Source organism: Anser brachyrhynchus, assembly GCF_964034855.1.
Source record: "Anser brachyrhynchus genome assembly, chromosome: 18".
NCBI lineage: Eukaryota > Metazoa > Chordata > Aves > Anseriformes > Anatidae > Anser > Anser brachyrhynchus.
Window position 1 is genome coordinate 9,464,756 of NC_137711.1, and position 14,591 is coordinate 9,479,346.

A 14,591-nucleotide genomic window follows, 5' to 3' on the forward strand; every position below is an offset into this window, starting at 1 on the left:
ATCTCCCCCCAAACACCAAGGTCTGATCCTTGGGAGTGCATTTTCTACCACGTGAAAAGATAATCTGAGGTGATTTACTCAATGTCTTACTTTAGACTCTGACTTTAGTTTTCTAGAGCTGGCAATATGCCAAGAGAGAAGTGGAAACGTAGTGCTGCTATCCGGTAAAATATTCAGTGGCAGAGGAAGATGTGTGGTAAAAGATGAGGGGATGGAAACGTGGTACGTCTAGGGGTGAAGTATGGCCAAGCATCTTCCTCAGGGACCTTGCAGGAAAGAATCTGACACAAGACCTAGTAAGTGCTGTAAGGGGGCAGCCATTTATCTTCCTTCCCCGTTCTGTAGCTTTCACCATTCCACCTTTGTTTCCAGAATTTTCTGTGATTTAGATTTGACTTGACAAATACCCTACCTGCCCCAAAAAATTGTACAACTGTTAAGAAACAGAGGTGATGAGGGATAACACTGAACTGGGTGCCTTTCACGTGCTATTTTGCAACCTGTGAAAAATGCCTTGAGGCAAATCCCCCTCAATTTTTAGGGCCCCAAGAAAGCTTTGGTGGAGGCAGTGTGGTGCTGAGCCTGTTGAATCATAGAATCCTAGAATCATAAAGGTTGTAAAAGCCCTCCAAGATCATCTGGTCCAACCACCCCACTACCCCCACTGTCACCCACTAAACCATGTCCCCAAGCACCACGTCCAGCCTTTCCTTGAACACCCCCAGGGACGGTGATTCCAGTATCTCCCCGGGCCCTCCCTTCCCACGCCTGCCCGCTCTTTCTGAGACGAAATGTCTCCCAGCTTTCCAAGCACCACGTCCAAACACCCTGCGTTGCCTGTCAGCGCCATCCCCCACAGCCCCCCTTCGGGGCCGGGCCTTCCCTCAGCAGCCCGCCCTTCGCCAGGGGTGGGGCCGCGGAGCCGTCCCTGCGCCTTTCGGCCCGCGCGGCGCCCCGTAGCAGGCAGCCTGCGGCCGGCAGCGCGCGGGGAACGGAGCGGGGAGCGCGGCGGTTGCCAGGGTAACGGGGCGGGGAGGGGGGTCCCGGGGCCGCCCGCGGCTTGTGAGGGGCGGCGGGGCCGGGCCGGGCCTCGGCTCTGAGGCCGGTGGCGCCTGAGGGCCGGGCGGGGAGCGGAGCGGAGCGGAGCGGTCGGGGCGGCTTCAGGCCGGGGCAGGCGTAACGCGGCCGCTGCCCCCAGGTGCCGCCGCCATGGCTCTGGGCGAGGCGGACGCGTTGGGCCCCGAGGCGGAGGAGAGCAGGGCCCAGGAGCTGGACGTGATCGCCCGCGGGAACGCCCTGGAGAGCTTCACGGAGAGCCAGGAGGTGCGGGGGCTCGTCGGGGGCCTGGCGGCCGTGTGCGGGGACCGGACGGCTCGGGAAACGGCCGTGGAGAAGTTCATAGGTGAGCACGGCGACCGGGGGCTGCGCGTTATCGTGGCCTTTAAAGGAGGGGTCTTACTAAAAAAAGGACTAAAACATTGATTTTGGTTTAATTATAATACCGAAACTCCTTTCAACAGGTACCTTGGGTTCATTTTTTCCTCACGGTTTTCCAGATGCACACATGTCCTGCTCGCACACACCGCTTAAAAGCTGGGCCTTGTATTTAAGAGATCTCAGCCTTGTATTTAAGAGATCTTAGGAGCCCTGTGTAGCCTCCTGTCCAAATGCAGAAAATAATTTAGCAAAAGTTAATGGTCAAAAAATTAGCCAAACTTAATGGTCAAAATACTGTTTCATCATCTATTTTTGACAAAATAAAACGAGGTAGGCACACAATAAACCTGAAAACTATAAATTTGGAAATCTGATCCTGCAGAAATTATCCTATTGAATGAGCTGACAGTGATCTGTCCAAGGAGGCTAACAGTGAACAGGTAACTGATCAGAGAGAAGTAGCAAGAACATATTTGTGTTGATTGTTCAGTGTCACAGGTGAGATGGCAGAATGTGATGGCATAAGAAAACATGTACTGAAAAGCCTTAGCCGCTGAAAAGCCATCTCTCCTCCAGCTGATCATCCTGCTGTGCCTCTTTCACATCATATGTGCTGCCTCGGTTTATTTAGACTGTATTTATGGTCTTCCTGAACGCATCTCCACTCTATCACATAATATTTTAGCAGAAAAATTGTATTGCTACCCACTGAAATATTGACATTTGCACTTCTTGGGAACATGTCATTTGAAGGTAGGGGGATGTAGCTGTATAACAGGTATCAGTATCAGAAGTATCATTGTTCACTAAATACAGCATTAACGTGTACTTTAACTGTACTGATACACATCGTACAAGTTGCTCAAAACTTAGTTCTAACATTTCATGTCATAGGGAATTGTTTGACCTTTAATAGGCAAAAAATGTCCCAAATACGGTAACAGACTAAATGAGTGGGTTAGAAATTTGAAGGTGAGGAAACATCTTAATCTATGTGCAGATAATGCAATAATAATCAGTTAATGAGCATTTTAATGCAGGTCTCCGAAACACTCACAAGAGCATGTGATGCTTTTTTATGAACTGTTAAGAGCAGAAGTCTGGATTAGGTAGTTTAATCTGCAACAAGTTTTGCAGGAAAACGTAGGAAGATCTTTCCTTGAAATAATAATACTAGAATCACTTTTTTGTGGTTCATCCTTTTCACTGTTTTGATCTGGTGGTTTATTTTAGATTACCAGACTCTGATCTGGGATAACGATTTGACAGGGTAATGAATTGTAGTTAAATTCTACTTCTGCTTTTGAGCGTTGATGGAATTTCTTGTACTCTCTAATACTGTTATTTGTACACAGCTTAAGGTATTGTTAATTACAGCAGGGAAAGTAGCGATAATTAGGAGTGCAGGCTTCCCTCTTGATTTAGACAGCACTATGGAATCCCAATGCAACTGTAGAAGTTAGTGTAAGGAGAGTGTTGGACTGGCTGTGTCATGAAGGTGGTTGTGCAGTGTCATCCAGTGGTCAGCGATATGTCCTGCTGGCGAAGTTGTGTTGCATCTTCAGAGTTTGATGTGACGAGGAGAAAGGGATAGAGAGAAAAATTGTTGGAGAGAAACAAATGCAGGAGAATGAAAGATTAAGAGGATATTTTAGTTTTCGAAGTAAAAGCTATTTTCTGACCAAATATCTAAAATGTCCTAGACAGTCACCAGTTGATACTGGATCATTTAATGATCTCTCTTTGAAGCGTAGCTTTCATTTCTGTGGCTGCATGGCATTGATTCTAGGTATAAATTGAAATACTTTTATTTCTAAAATCTGTGGCAAGTTGTTCTTAGTATTTGCAATATACAATTTCAATTTATCTTTCCTCAAGCCCATTCCCAAAAGGAAGATAAAGTATTACTGGCAGCAGGATGAAGTAATGTGGAAAGTTGAAGAGCACGGGATTTAGGGATGGTAATAGCTACAGTTTGTGTTTGTCCGGGTTAAATTTTGTCAAGACATTTTTGTTCTTTGCTGTATAATTTCCTTTGTTCTATTTCAAAATAAAAAAGCCTAGTTCTGAGAGTTCTGAAGAGCACCTTTCAATGCAAAGTACTATGATGTTTTTTGCTGCTATGGTCAGGAAGCTCAAAACAGAGAGAGAAGAATTTTGCAGTGCTGATGTCCTGTTCCAGGAGTGGAACTATATCCTTAAATATGTTCCAAGCATGGGAAGGAAGATAGCCTTGTGATGAAACCCTGTGTGTCCAGGTAGAATTTCCGTATGACTGTATTAGCTTAGGGTTGGAAGAGTATCTACTACTACACTTCGTGATGTTAAGACATCTTTGTGTGGGTGTTTTAAAAAGCATCAGAAACTTGACATGCTAACAAATAGAATAGCGTGTAGAAGTAAGTGGGATGTAGTATGTTAATGGAGAAGATGTGAACAGCAAGCACAAATGTGTAAAGCAGCATTCAGGTTGCTGACTGGGTTGGAATGCGGTGTAAAGCTGGTTTGTCTGCAGCAGCTACGGTCTGTTCTGGTTTAATGTCCTCTGTTTGCAGAGTTCCATCAGAAGCTGGTAAGTTGTTGGCAAAGGAGAACCACAAAGAGCTCTGCAGTGAGGGGTAACAGCAGACTGAGTGCTGGCATGTTTCATTTAACGGTGAGATTTGTCCACAGTAATTGAGAGATTCCTGGAAGAGAGTTTTTGATGAATTTTAGGTAGATGATGGTATGACAGACAGCCTCTATTTTTACAATAACTTGTTGTCTTCTTGCTTTTTGACCTCACTTAAAGGTGTGGCAGTAGTTAGCGCAAGGATATTGAAATTTTAAACTAAAACAGTCTAGAATCAAGGGTGTATCTCACAATTGATGGCTGTAAGGGCCTTTCATTTGAACAGTTGGTCACAGATACCTTTTCCTTTTCAGTTATAATGGACAAGTACCAGGAGCAGCCTCACTTGTTGGATTGCCACTTAGGTAGGAACGTCATCTTGCATATAATACTTTCTTGTGTATATACTTGAAACTCTCTTAAACTAGAAAGTTCATATTTGCATTACATGTTTGTTGTGGTTGATAGCAGATATATTATATGACGGTCATCTCCCTTTTTATTATTAGAAGTATGACAAATTGTAAGCTAACTGTTTTGTTCTCACTTTCTTTTTCTCTCCTTTCATTAGAATGGATGATGAATTTGTTGCTGGATATAATACGGGATAGCGCATCTCCTTCCGAGCTATTTCATCTGGCTTTTAAATTTCTTTACATCATTACAAAGGTACAAAACCCCAAAACCAAATGTAACATTCTGTAACTGAAAGTATGTAGGTTTCCAATATTTAAATTGCAGCGTGAAAGATTAGTTCTTTTTCATTCTTTTTTTTTCCCTCATAATTTTCATGATACCTTATGCTATTCAATGATCCAGAGTAGTAAAAAGCAAGGTCAGAATGCAAAAAAAAAAAAAAAAAATCAGATTTTGAGATATTGAGTGGACAGACTCAAGAGGTAGGCCTGTGCAAACCTCATGAGGTTCAACAAGGCCTAGCGCAAGGCCCTGCATCTGGGCTGGGGCAATGCCAAGCACAAATGCAGGCAGGGCAGAGAATGGATCGAGAGCAGCCCTGAGGAGAAGGACCTGGGGGTGTTGGTTGATGTGAGCCGGCAATGTGCACTTGCAGCCCAGAAAGCCAACTGTGACCTGGGCTGCAGCAAATGCAGCGTGGGCAGCAGGGTGAGGGAGGGGATTGTCCCCCCTCTGCTCTGCTCTCATCAGATCCCACCTGGAGCCCTGCGTTCAGCTCTGGGGTTCCCAGCACAAGAAGGACACAGAAGTATTAAAAGGAGTCCAGAGGAGGGCCACAAAGATGATCAAGGGGCTGGAGTACCTCTCCTATGAAGACAGGCTGAGAAAGTTGGAGTTGTTCAGCCTGGAGAAGAGAAGGCTCCGGGGAGACCTCACAGTGGCCTTCCAGTAACAAAAGGGGGCCGCAGGAAAGCTGGGGACGGACTCCATGTCAGGAGCTGTAGCGACAGGACAAGGGGGAATAGATTTAAACTAAAAGAGGAGAGATTTAGATTAGGTAAAAGGAGGAAATTCTTTACTCTGAGGGTGGTGAGGCCCTGGAACAGGTTGCCCAGAGCAGCTGTGCCTGCCCCATCCCTGGCAGTGTTCAAGGCCAGGCTGGATGGGGCTTTGGGCAACCTGGCCTGGTGGGAGGTGTCCCTGGCCACGACAGGGGGGTTGGAATTAGATGAGCTTTAAGTTTCCTTCCAACCCAACTCATTCTGTGATATATTAACTCCTCAAAGGGTCTTTTCTTTTTCCTCAATACTTGATGTTGACAGATGGCTTACTAAATTTTGAAACTTCATATTACAGGTGAGAGGATACAAACGTTTCCTCCGATTGTTTCCTCATGAAGTTGGTGATTTACAGCCTGTTTTGGATATGCTTGTGGACCAGAATCCAAAAGACTGCGAGGTGAGAACCTGCTGTACTTCCTCTTTAATTTTTATGTCTCCTACAGAAAAAGTCGAAGAACAATGTAGAAAATAGTCCTGCAAAAAATAGCGTGTAAAGCTGCAGTATAACCTGCTCAGTGTTAATTGAACAGCTAGAATTAATGTGAAAGTCACACATTTCATTATGTACCCTCCTGATTTAAAGATTTCTTTAGCTGGGAGCAAGAATTTTGATTGAAACAGTATTTAAGCAAATAATTTTTAAGCATGGATTGAGATACTGTAGTTCATATTGTTATATTTTTTGAATGAAGAAAGGATTCCAAAAATTTTTTTAAGATAGATTAATTTTAAGAGAGATCATCATCTGTTAAAGGTAACAAAAATCATGGATATGAAGACTAATTCTGCTCAAGATTCAAATAACTTTTAATAAATTTCTTGCCGCAACATTTCTGTTGGTGTTGATATAGTTGTACAGCTTTTATTTTTCAAAGACCAATTGCCGTAAAATTAAGGTAATCTATTTTTTGTACAACTCTTCAAAGCTTAAGGATTTTGCAGGTAAAGGACTTGATTTATGAAATATCTATTTTTATTCTGAAACCTTACCGTAGAAGCTCTTTAGAAGTTGCTTCTTGTCTGTCTCTCAGAACACCTAAAGTTTTTTCAATAAGACCATGAAAGGAATACATAAGAAATTAGGAAGAACATATTTCTCTCTCGGTCTTTTTCTGTTGTTGCACTTTGTCTAAGAACATACATTTTCTTTCTCTCCTTTTTCTTTCTCCATATGGGGAGTCACTTTCCCTACTAATATAGAGTGTTTTTTTAATTTGTTTGCATTTATTTTTTTTCTGTCTGACTGGACTGGAGGCACAAATGGACTGAGGGAAGGAGAAAACAGGAAAATAGGAAAATGCAGTTTTTCTTTGGAAAAGAAAGAACTATCTCTAAACTTCAGATTCAGGGGGGAGGGTCCATTGACTTGACTACAGTTTTCCGATTTGAGATGTCATGTAGTTCTGTCTCCTTTGGTGTTTCAGAACATCGAGGTTCAAAGTTTTCATCTTCTTAGTGTAGAAGTTCCTTGGAGGAGATAGTTTTGTTCTCCAGGCACCTTGCTGGAATACAGTCCAGAAAACAGAGTGCATATTTTGTTTCACTCTTCTTTTCCAGACTTGGGAAACTCGTTACATGCTTTTATTATGGCTCTCCATGATATGCTTGATTCCTTTTGATCTGGCCCGGTTTGATGGTAATACTGTTTCTGAAGAAGGGCACGCTCGCATGCCAACAATGGATCGCATACTTAAAGTAGCAAAAGTAAGTATAATATGTCACGTGATATCCTCAGACCTATTACATTTTTCTTAGGCTTAATATTTCAATATGTAGCAAATTCTGATCTTTTCAAAACATTATTTAATCCTGTATTTTCTCTGTCTACTCTGTAGAGAATTTCTCCATAGTTGAAGAATCTTTAGTATGTTATTTAATTACTTAGTATCTGGTTAAACAGTTTATTACTTCAGGGAGAAAGAATCATCAATCTTATTTTATGATGATCTGCTCTGAATGTATGCCTTTGGCTGCGGTAAGAGCTTTTAGAGTTTAAAAATACTAGCTAGAGTTTCTGAAAGTCTTTAAATATTTATATAGGAATTTAGTATTTGTCAGGATGAGTAACGAAGCTATGACTGCGGGAAGAATTTTCAACAAAGATAATGAAATTTCACTTGGCATAAACTTAAAGTGGCTAACGTGTCATCCCTTTAAGATAAAAATAATCAGGCCCCTTCCCACAAATAACCGAACAGCTTATGCTTATCCTTTTGACACTTGCAGCACTTAAGTGGTTTAACACTTGTAGAAATGTAGTAACACAAATAGGACGGTACTTTAAGGTTAGGGTAAAGGTCAACTTGCTTTGAAAGACATTAGATGCGAGATTGTCTCAGATATGGTTTGTTAAATGGATTATATGTTTTTTACTATCTTAAACTCAGTATAATGTTGTAATTGTAAATATTGAATAGTGTATTCATGTACAAAGTTGTTAGACAGTTATATTATTAAGTCTGCGTGTTTGAATTCTTTTACAGTTAGTTCTGTTTTACTTCTAGTGTTACTTGGTTGTCAGCGATAAGGCTCGAGATGCAGCTGCTGTACTGGTTTCAAAGTAAGTCTCTTTTTTGATTTTTGGCGGAAAGGAAAAAGCTAGCTCCCATTTCCTGTGTCATTTTTTACCCTGACATATTACTAACGACAGTGTTGGGAGCACTGGAAGTTGTCAACTATATGTGGGGTGTTAAACTTGCTTGAATCATGCCCAATAGCCTGTTTATTATATTTCTTCTGTTAGTTGGAAGAACAGGCATACACTACAAGTGATACTTAAAGTTCTTTACTGGTAGAATACTCTTCAAACTGGTTTCTAGGGACTGGTTTGTACTAAAGGGTTTTAAAAAGAGGAAGTTACCCTGTGTTGCTGCTCATTTTTTGCAGTATGTTGCATAGAAAATAGACAAATCTAGTATTAACGTAATGTCTCCTGGAGGTACTTGTTACATAAAAGGAAATAGTAATGCTAGGTTCTTTTCTTAATGTACCTCCTCTTAATTTTCTGGACCAGACAAAGGTACTGTTGTTTTCGTAGGTTTATTGTCAAATAGTTCATCAAATTAAATAGATTTAGGATAATGGAACTTTGTAAACCGTATTGTTTTACAAAGGTTGGTGTTAGGTACCAAACTAGTTGTGAAAGAGGTGCAGTTCTTATGATATCTTTTGTGTCACTTCAGTAATAGGGTTTTTTTATAAATTTGAAATAATGAAGTTCTCTTTTCTTTCTGTCCTAGTGTGTTAGTGGAGGTTGGTTTCACTTACTATACGTATGAAAATAAATTATAAAGAATGCAAACTGTGCCAGCGCATACATATCTTTTCCCGGTACATATCACGTTACATATCTTTATTCTAGTATATTCTAATCGAAGAGAACTTCAGTCTGCTTAGTCTGTCACATAGTTTTTAAAACAAGATAAATGGAGTCTTTACGCTTGCGTATGCTCTAAAGTACGCTAGGGGGCTCTGCCAACATAGTTTTGTGGCAGACACAGGCAGTGTGGGGTGAACAAGAGGAAAAGATTTACTGGATGTGGGTAGCTAGTCTGAACGATAAAATCAGTTTTAGCGTTTTTCTCTGGATTGAAAGAAGCACAAAATTTACAGGCCTAGTTGTATCAAAATAGTTGTTAAATATAATTTAGTAGAGCAGATTCTGTCTTTTGGGGAAATAGCTGTCGATGTACTTATTTTAAATTTATTCTGAATTTCAGTCACAGGACCCAAAATGCTTCAGAAGCTTGTATTCACTGAGTATAATGCTACACTGGTGAATCTGATGGCAAAACAGACACTTTTTGTTTTGCGTCAGGCAGAAAATTCATGAAGGAGTTGGGACTAGAATATAGTTCTCCGGTGATGAGTCTTGTACTTTTATGATTTATTCTGAAGAGGAAAATTTAAGTGAATGCATGCGTCATTAGAATAGTCTTTAATAAATAATCTTGTTTATTGCGTACTTATTTCCATGTGACAGAATGTGGGTTTGCCTGCTTATCTTAATTGTTTTTTGCAGTCATTTTGGAAGTGATGATTGGAAGTTGCTTTTCTAGGATTTCTATGTATCAGCATTGGTAATCTGCCTTGTCACAAGGCATGCAAATTGTGACATGCAGTGAATTATTCTTAAGGCTGCATATATGCCTGAATATGCCCTTTTACCATCTTCACTTCCTAAAAAAAAAAATAAATAAATCCCCAAACCAACCAAATGTGGTTGGCTTTTTTAAGGTATATTCTGTATTTGCAAGCCTTCTCAAGTAGGGACAGTGAATTTAAAATACTCTGTCATCACTTGAGATTATTTGAATTTACATGCCAGGGTATCTGTAAAAATAAATGACTGCTGGAACAATCTGTATAGTAATGTGATTGATTCCAGCATTACATTCAGAAAAACTTTGCCTAAACAGGCAGTGCTTAACCCTGGATTTCAGAAGGATTTCATAAGTTCCTTTCATCCCGATGCAGAATACTATGCAGGCATGTTGTTAGCAGTTGTATGGTTTTTCTCACATCCATTTTATTGGCTGAATTAATTTTTATTAAAAGCATATGCTCATAACAAATGAGGTGATAGAATACATTAAGGAATATTAAGAATATATTCTAGTGCTAGCTGGATCAAGGTGTGTAAGACTAATGGAAGCAAAATTACTATTTAGTGTAGCTGTAATTAGTTTACTATGAAAACACCATTTTAAAAATAGCCTAATGATTAAAATATTTCATGAGGAATTAGGAGACCTGGGTTCAATGCCTTTTGGCCTTGGTGTACTTGAATTCACTGCTTTCACATCCCAAAGCAGTTCTGTAATGAGCAGGGCATAGATATTCTGAGGTAACTGTTTCATCTTCTTGAAGTTAGACTGTTAGGGAGGCAGGAATGCAAGAGTCCTGGGGAGATAAAATAGAGAAGTTTAACTGCGTAACCTGCTGAGTAGGAAACGCCTTGTAGAGAGACAGAGGAGAGGAGGGGGAAGCCTGGATTCTTGTTCCTGCATGAAGGTGCATGCATTTTAGGTGAAATTCAGAAACATCAGGATCCAAGACTTTGCATTTTTCAAAGTCATTCCCTTTTCTTAGGGCAGAGAAGCTGGGGTTTGTTCCAAGAGCTTTCTGTCTGCTCAGTGACCTGGCTGCAGTAGGAGGAGATGAGGCTTATCTTTGTCTTGCTTCTAGTCTGGAGGTTAGGGCACTCCTTAGAGTAATTAAGATTTAAACTCTTTTGGGCTGAGAAAGGGTCTAGGAACCAGTTCATCTACTTTACAGGTTACTTCTGTTACCTGTGCTATTGTGGAGAAGGATTTGTCCTTGGTGCTCTATTATAAAACAAAAAACAACCCCCCTCAACTAACTTCTCCTCTAAATCCTCATTGTTTTTTGCTGAACACAATAGATCCAGCCTTTGAAGCCAATTCAAGTGATCACATGTGCTCAGTGTTTCCTGTGTTCTCTGTATCTAATATTCCCTGTTAGTTGGCTCTTGATGCAGTTCCCCATTTAATTTGCAGATGTATAAAGTAACCAGATGTCAGCTCCGTACACATTCTACTTTAAGCACTGTGAGTTCTACAGTCAGGGCTTTCCCATGTACCTTTCCTCTGATTGCACTGAGGAGAAAGTTTCTTAATTAGTCTGAATCTCTGCTGGACTAGGAACCTAGTTTTTACAAGACTAAATGCAGGGACTGAAGTAGATGTCCTAACTGTGGCTTAGCTGGCACTGACGAAGATGGAGTTTATAGGTTTAGGGAAGTAGTTTAACCACGATAAACCTCTTCGGTCCTCTGTAAGAATGGTAAAAATGCATCTCTTGACCCATCCAGTATGTTAAATATTAGGTGTTTAACCTTAACAAATACCTGAACAAACAAATACAGCGCTGATGATTACTCTTACGGGCCTGGAACAGGATCTGGCTGATAACAAGTGCTGTATGGACCCATTGCTGAGTTACGCTGGTCTTCTAGCTGTTCTTGGTGAGAATAGTAGAGAATCTTTGTATTATTTCAGCTTTTCACTAATTGTAATGGAAATTATTTTTATGTTGTAACTGTAGAAAGTTGTTTGTTTTTGCAATTAAGCTGGGAATCTTTAGAATTCTAGCTTACAGGTTGGTATGTTTATAAGTGAAAATTGTGTCAGAGCCTTGCTCAGAAACAGAAGGACTAAACTTAGGAAGATTTGTAATGTTCTCTCCTCTGCAATTTAGGAAAATCCTTATTGTAGAATTGTCTTCAGGAATTGCAACCGGTTTGGGTAGCAGGAAAAAAAATAATTTCTTTGACAGTTGTGAAGATAGTAACTGCAGTGTTTTGTTTTTGTTCTTTTTTTTCTGTGACAGATTTATTGTTCGCCCTGATGTCAGGCAAAAAAGGATGGCAGATTTTCTGGACTGGACTCTTTCAATGTTATCTAAATCCTCCTTTCAGACTATGGAGGGGACTGTTGTTATGAATGGCATGCTGCAGGCTCTGGTAAATATCATTTTTCTTCTAAAAGATAGATGATTATATTTATATATATATTTTTTCCAATGTAATACTGTTGTGGTAGACCTTTAATAGAAAATGTACAGAGAAATTCCTGTTGATTAAAAATGGTAAGATAATATAAAGCCAGAATTTCCTCCACAACAGTTCTGAAATTACAACTTCACATGTATGTCTTTTTTCTCTGAGTAGTGTTTTCATCAACAAATGAAAGGGAAGTTGCCAGTACAGATACTGATAAATAACTCTCAAAAATGTATCTGATTGTATATTAATAGTCATTTCATAACTCAAATTTTGTTTGGCTTTGTACCAAACCTGTGGAAAAAAAATGAAATAATTGGAACTACACAAAATGAAGAAGTTGGGCTTTTGATGTAGCAGTGGCCCCTCCCAGGCTTTTCAGAAATGGTAGACAAAATGCAAATGATTCATGAAAGTTTTAGCCATTCTGATAAATTTAAATGTTTATTCTCAAGAGTTTTGATAAGACATACTAAAATTACTAGACTGTGTAGTTGAGTAGGCTGAAAAAAATATACTCTTTCTTTTAATTTTGCTGGTTAATATGAGGAAGTTCTTCGTTTAGTGCTCTTTATAAGAGTGAAATCCTCAGTTCAGGTTTTAAAAGTAATACACTATGTAGTTGTACAATCATAGGGCAGCCCAGGTAGGGGAAGAAAACTTGAATGCCTGAACTAGTGCTATATGATAACACTCCTCTTGTACATTGTAAGAATATCTTTCTATAACAGATTTCTTGCAGTTTTATACTGTTAAAGTGTTCGTGCGTATTTTGAATTACTTGCATTAACAGTTCTGGTATCTGTTCCAATTGTGATGTCCAAACACTTGCCTGGAGTAGGGGAATTTGTGTGTGGAGTTGTTTCTTCTTTGCTTTGTTGTTAACAAAGTTGAGATAGCACACACAAAGTCAGATGGCATGCACTTCGGTAGCCTTTGTCCAGGTTTAAGGATTTGCTGGTATTTGTTTGAGTTTCTATAATTTGCATAAATTTGCAGCTCTTTTTAAATAATTGCTCTGAGGACTTGTATGCAATACTTTACTAAACATCAAAGCAAAGTTCTGGAACAAGTGTGTGTGTGCTGGTGTGGTTTTCTTTTTTTTTTATATATACATATTTTATTTTTTTCCTGTTGCAGCTCTTCCAAATCAGAAGATAGGAGAAATGATCTATATTTAGAATGACTTAGGACTTGCTGCTTAAGCAAGAGGAAGCATTATTTGTATGCATTGCAGTCTGTTTCAAAAGACAGGGTGATGTTTCATCATTTTATTGTCAGATCTGGAAAGGGAGACTGTTTGCCATTGTAGGTGCATGATGAGACCTGTAGGATGTATAATACATTAGTGTTTTGTCATAATTCTTTTGACTTTGGCTTTGGCTCTATCCACCTGTTCATTAGTGCATACTAAGCGAAACAGGTGAATACTTAACAAGTCGAATCGAAACTAGAATGTGATACAATATACCTGGAAGCAGAAGCCTGCCTTCTTGCATTTGTGTGATTTTTTTTCCTCCTATACATTGTGGAATGGGAGAAAATATTTATCAAGCCAGTTTCATTTGTATCCTACAGCTCATAACTCTTGTTCTAGTTGGTAGCCATGAATAAAATGAATTTTTAAAGCCTTTTTCTTGCATTTAGTCTTGAAATATTAATTTCAGTTACTGCAATATAAGCACAAATTATATCGTTAGGAAATAAAGGTTTTTAGAAAGATACATATGTAGGTATATGTACAGAGGCATGCTTAAGTGGAGTAGGAAATATTTATTTCAAGAGTTTAATATAACACTCAGAACAATAGCATGTAGTTAAACCAAAAATATTAGCTGAAAGTAAAAGCAGTATTCAAAAGAAGTAAACCTTTTCCTTTAAACATACAAGATTTCAGCAGTCTCTACAGAAACAAAGCAATAATTGCTAACTGCGTAAAGCAAAATGCATCTGCAGGAGACAACTAAAACTTGTCTCACCCAGCTTCAGAATTCTTTGCCCTTGAATTCCTCCAGCAACTTGTTACTTTAAGAGTCAAACTGCAGTTACCTGTATTTGTCTCTGAACAAGCAGGAGAAAAAAGACAATTTTTCAGTTCCCAGTCAGTACTGCAAGGCAGGTTTCGGGGAGGTAACGCTGCTTGGCCACGGTGGGTGAAACAAGTCTCCCCCCGCCACCCGGGATCAGTTTGGAGCTTCCCCTGACAATGTGGATTTCAGCGGGATTATGATATTAGGCTGTTTATTAGGCTGCATTGCTGTGAGATTGGCATGGCAAAAGTGTTTTCAAGTGACATTAAACCCTTGCATTTCAATGAACTGAAACTGCAACTTAGGTACGCAGTGAGTAGTTCTGTGTTGCTGCACTTTGATCTGCCTCTTCGTGGCCTTAAGTCTCGGTGATTAGGTATGCTACTGTTTAATCTAACTCAGCATTATGTGTAGAACAAGTACTACTGTTTCGTGATTCCTGTTGAAACACGCAGCCTGCATTACACATTTTAATTCCACTGATGCTTTTTTCTTTTTTTCTTTACACCTGT

General features: G+C 39.7%; 1 protein-coding gene across 1 annotated transcript in view; it reads left to right on the forward strand.

The window, feature by feature from the left end:
* The first annotated feature begins 776 nt into the window (after window positions 1-776).
* TBCD (tubulin folding cofactor D) overlaps window positions 777-14,591 on the forward strand; it is a 128,602-nt gene continuing 114,787 nt past the window's right edge. The window contains exons 1-8 of the mRNA XM_080560657.1: window positions 777-1,020; window positions 1,199-1,402; window positions 4,363-4,413; window positions 4,620-4,717; window positions 5,822-5,923; window positions 7,084-7,230; window positions 8,031-8,086; window positions 11,878-12,010. Coding sequence (XP_080416783.1) covers window positions 792-1,020; window positions 1,199-1,402; window positions 4,363-4,413; window positions 4,620-4,717; window positions 5,822-5,923; window positions 7,084-7,230; window positions 8,031-8,086; window positions 11,878-12,010 — 1,020 coding nt within the window. The 5' untranslated portion in view covers window positions 777-791. The remainder of the gene's footprint in view (window positions 1,021-1,198; window positions 1,403-4,362; window positions 4,414-4,619; window positions 4,718-5,821; window positions 5,924-7,083; window positions 7,231-8,030; window positions 8,087-11,877; window positions 12,011-14,591) is intronic.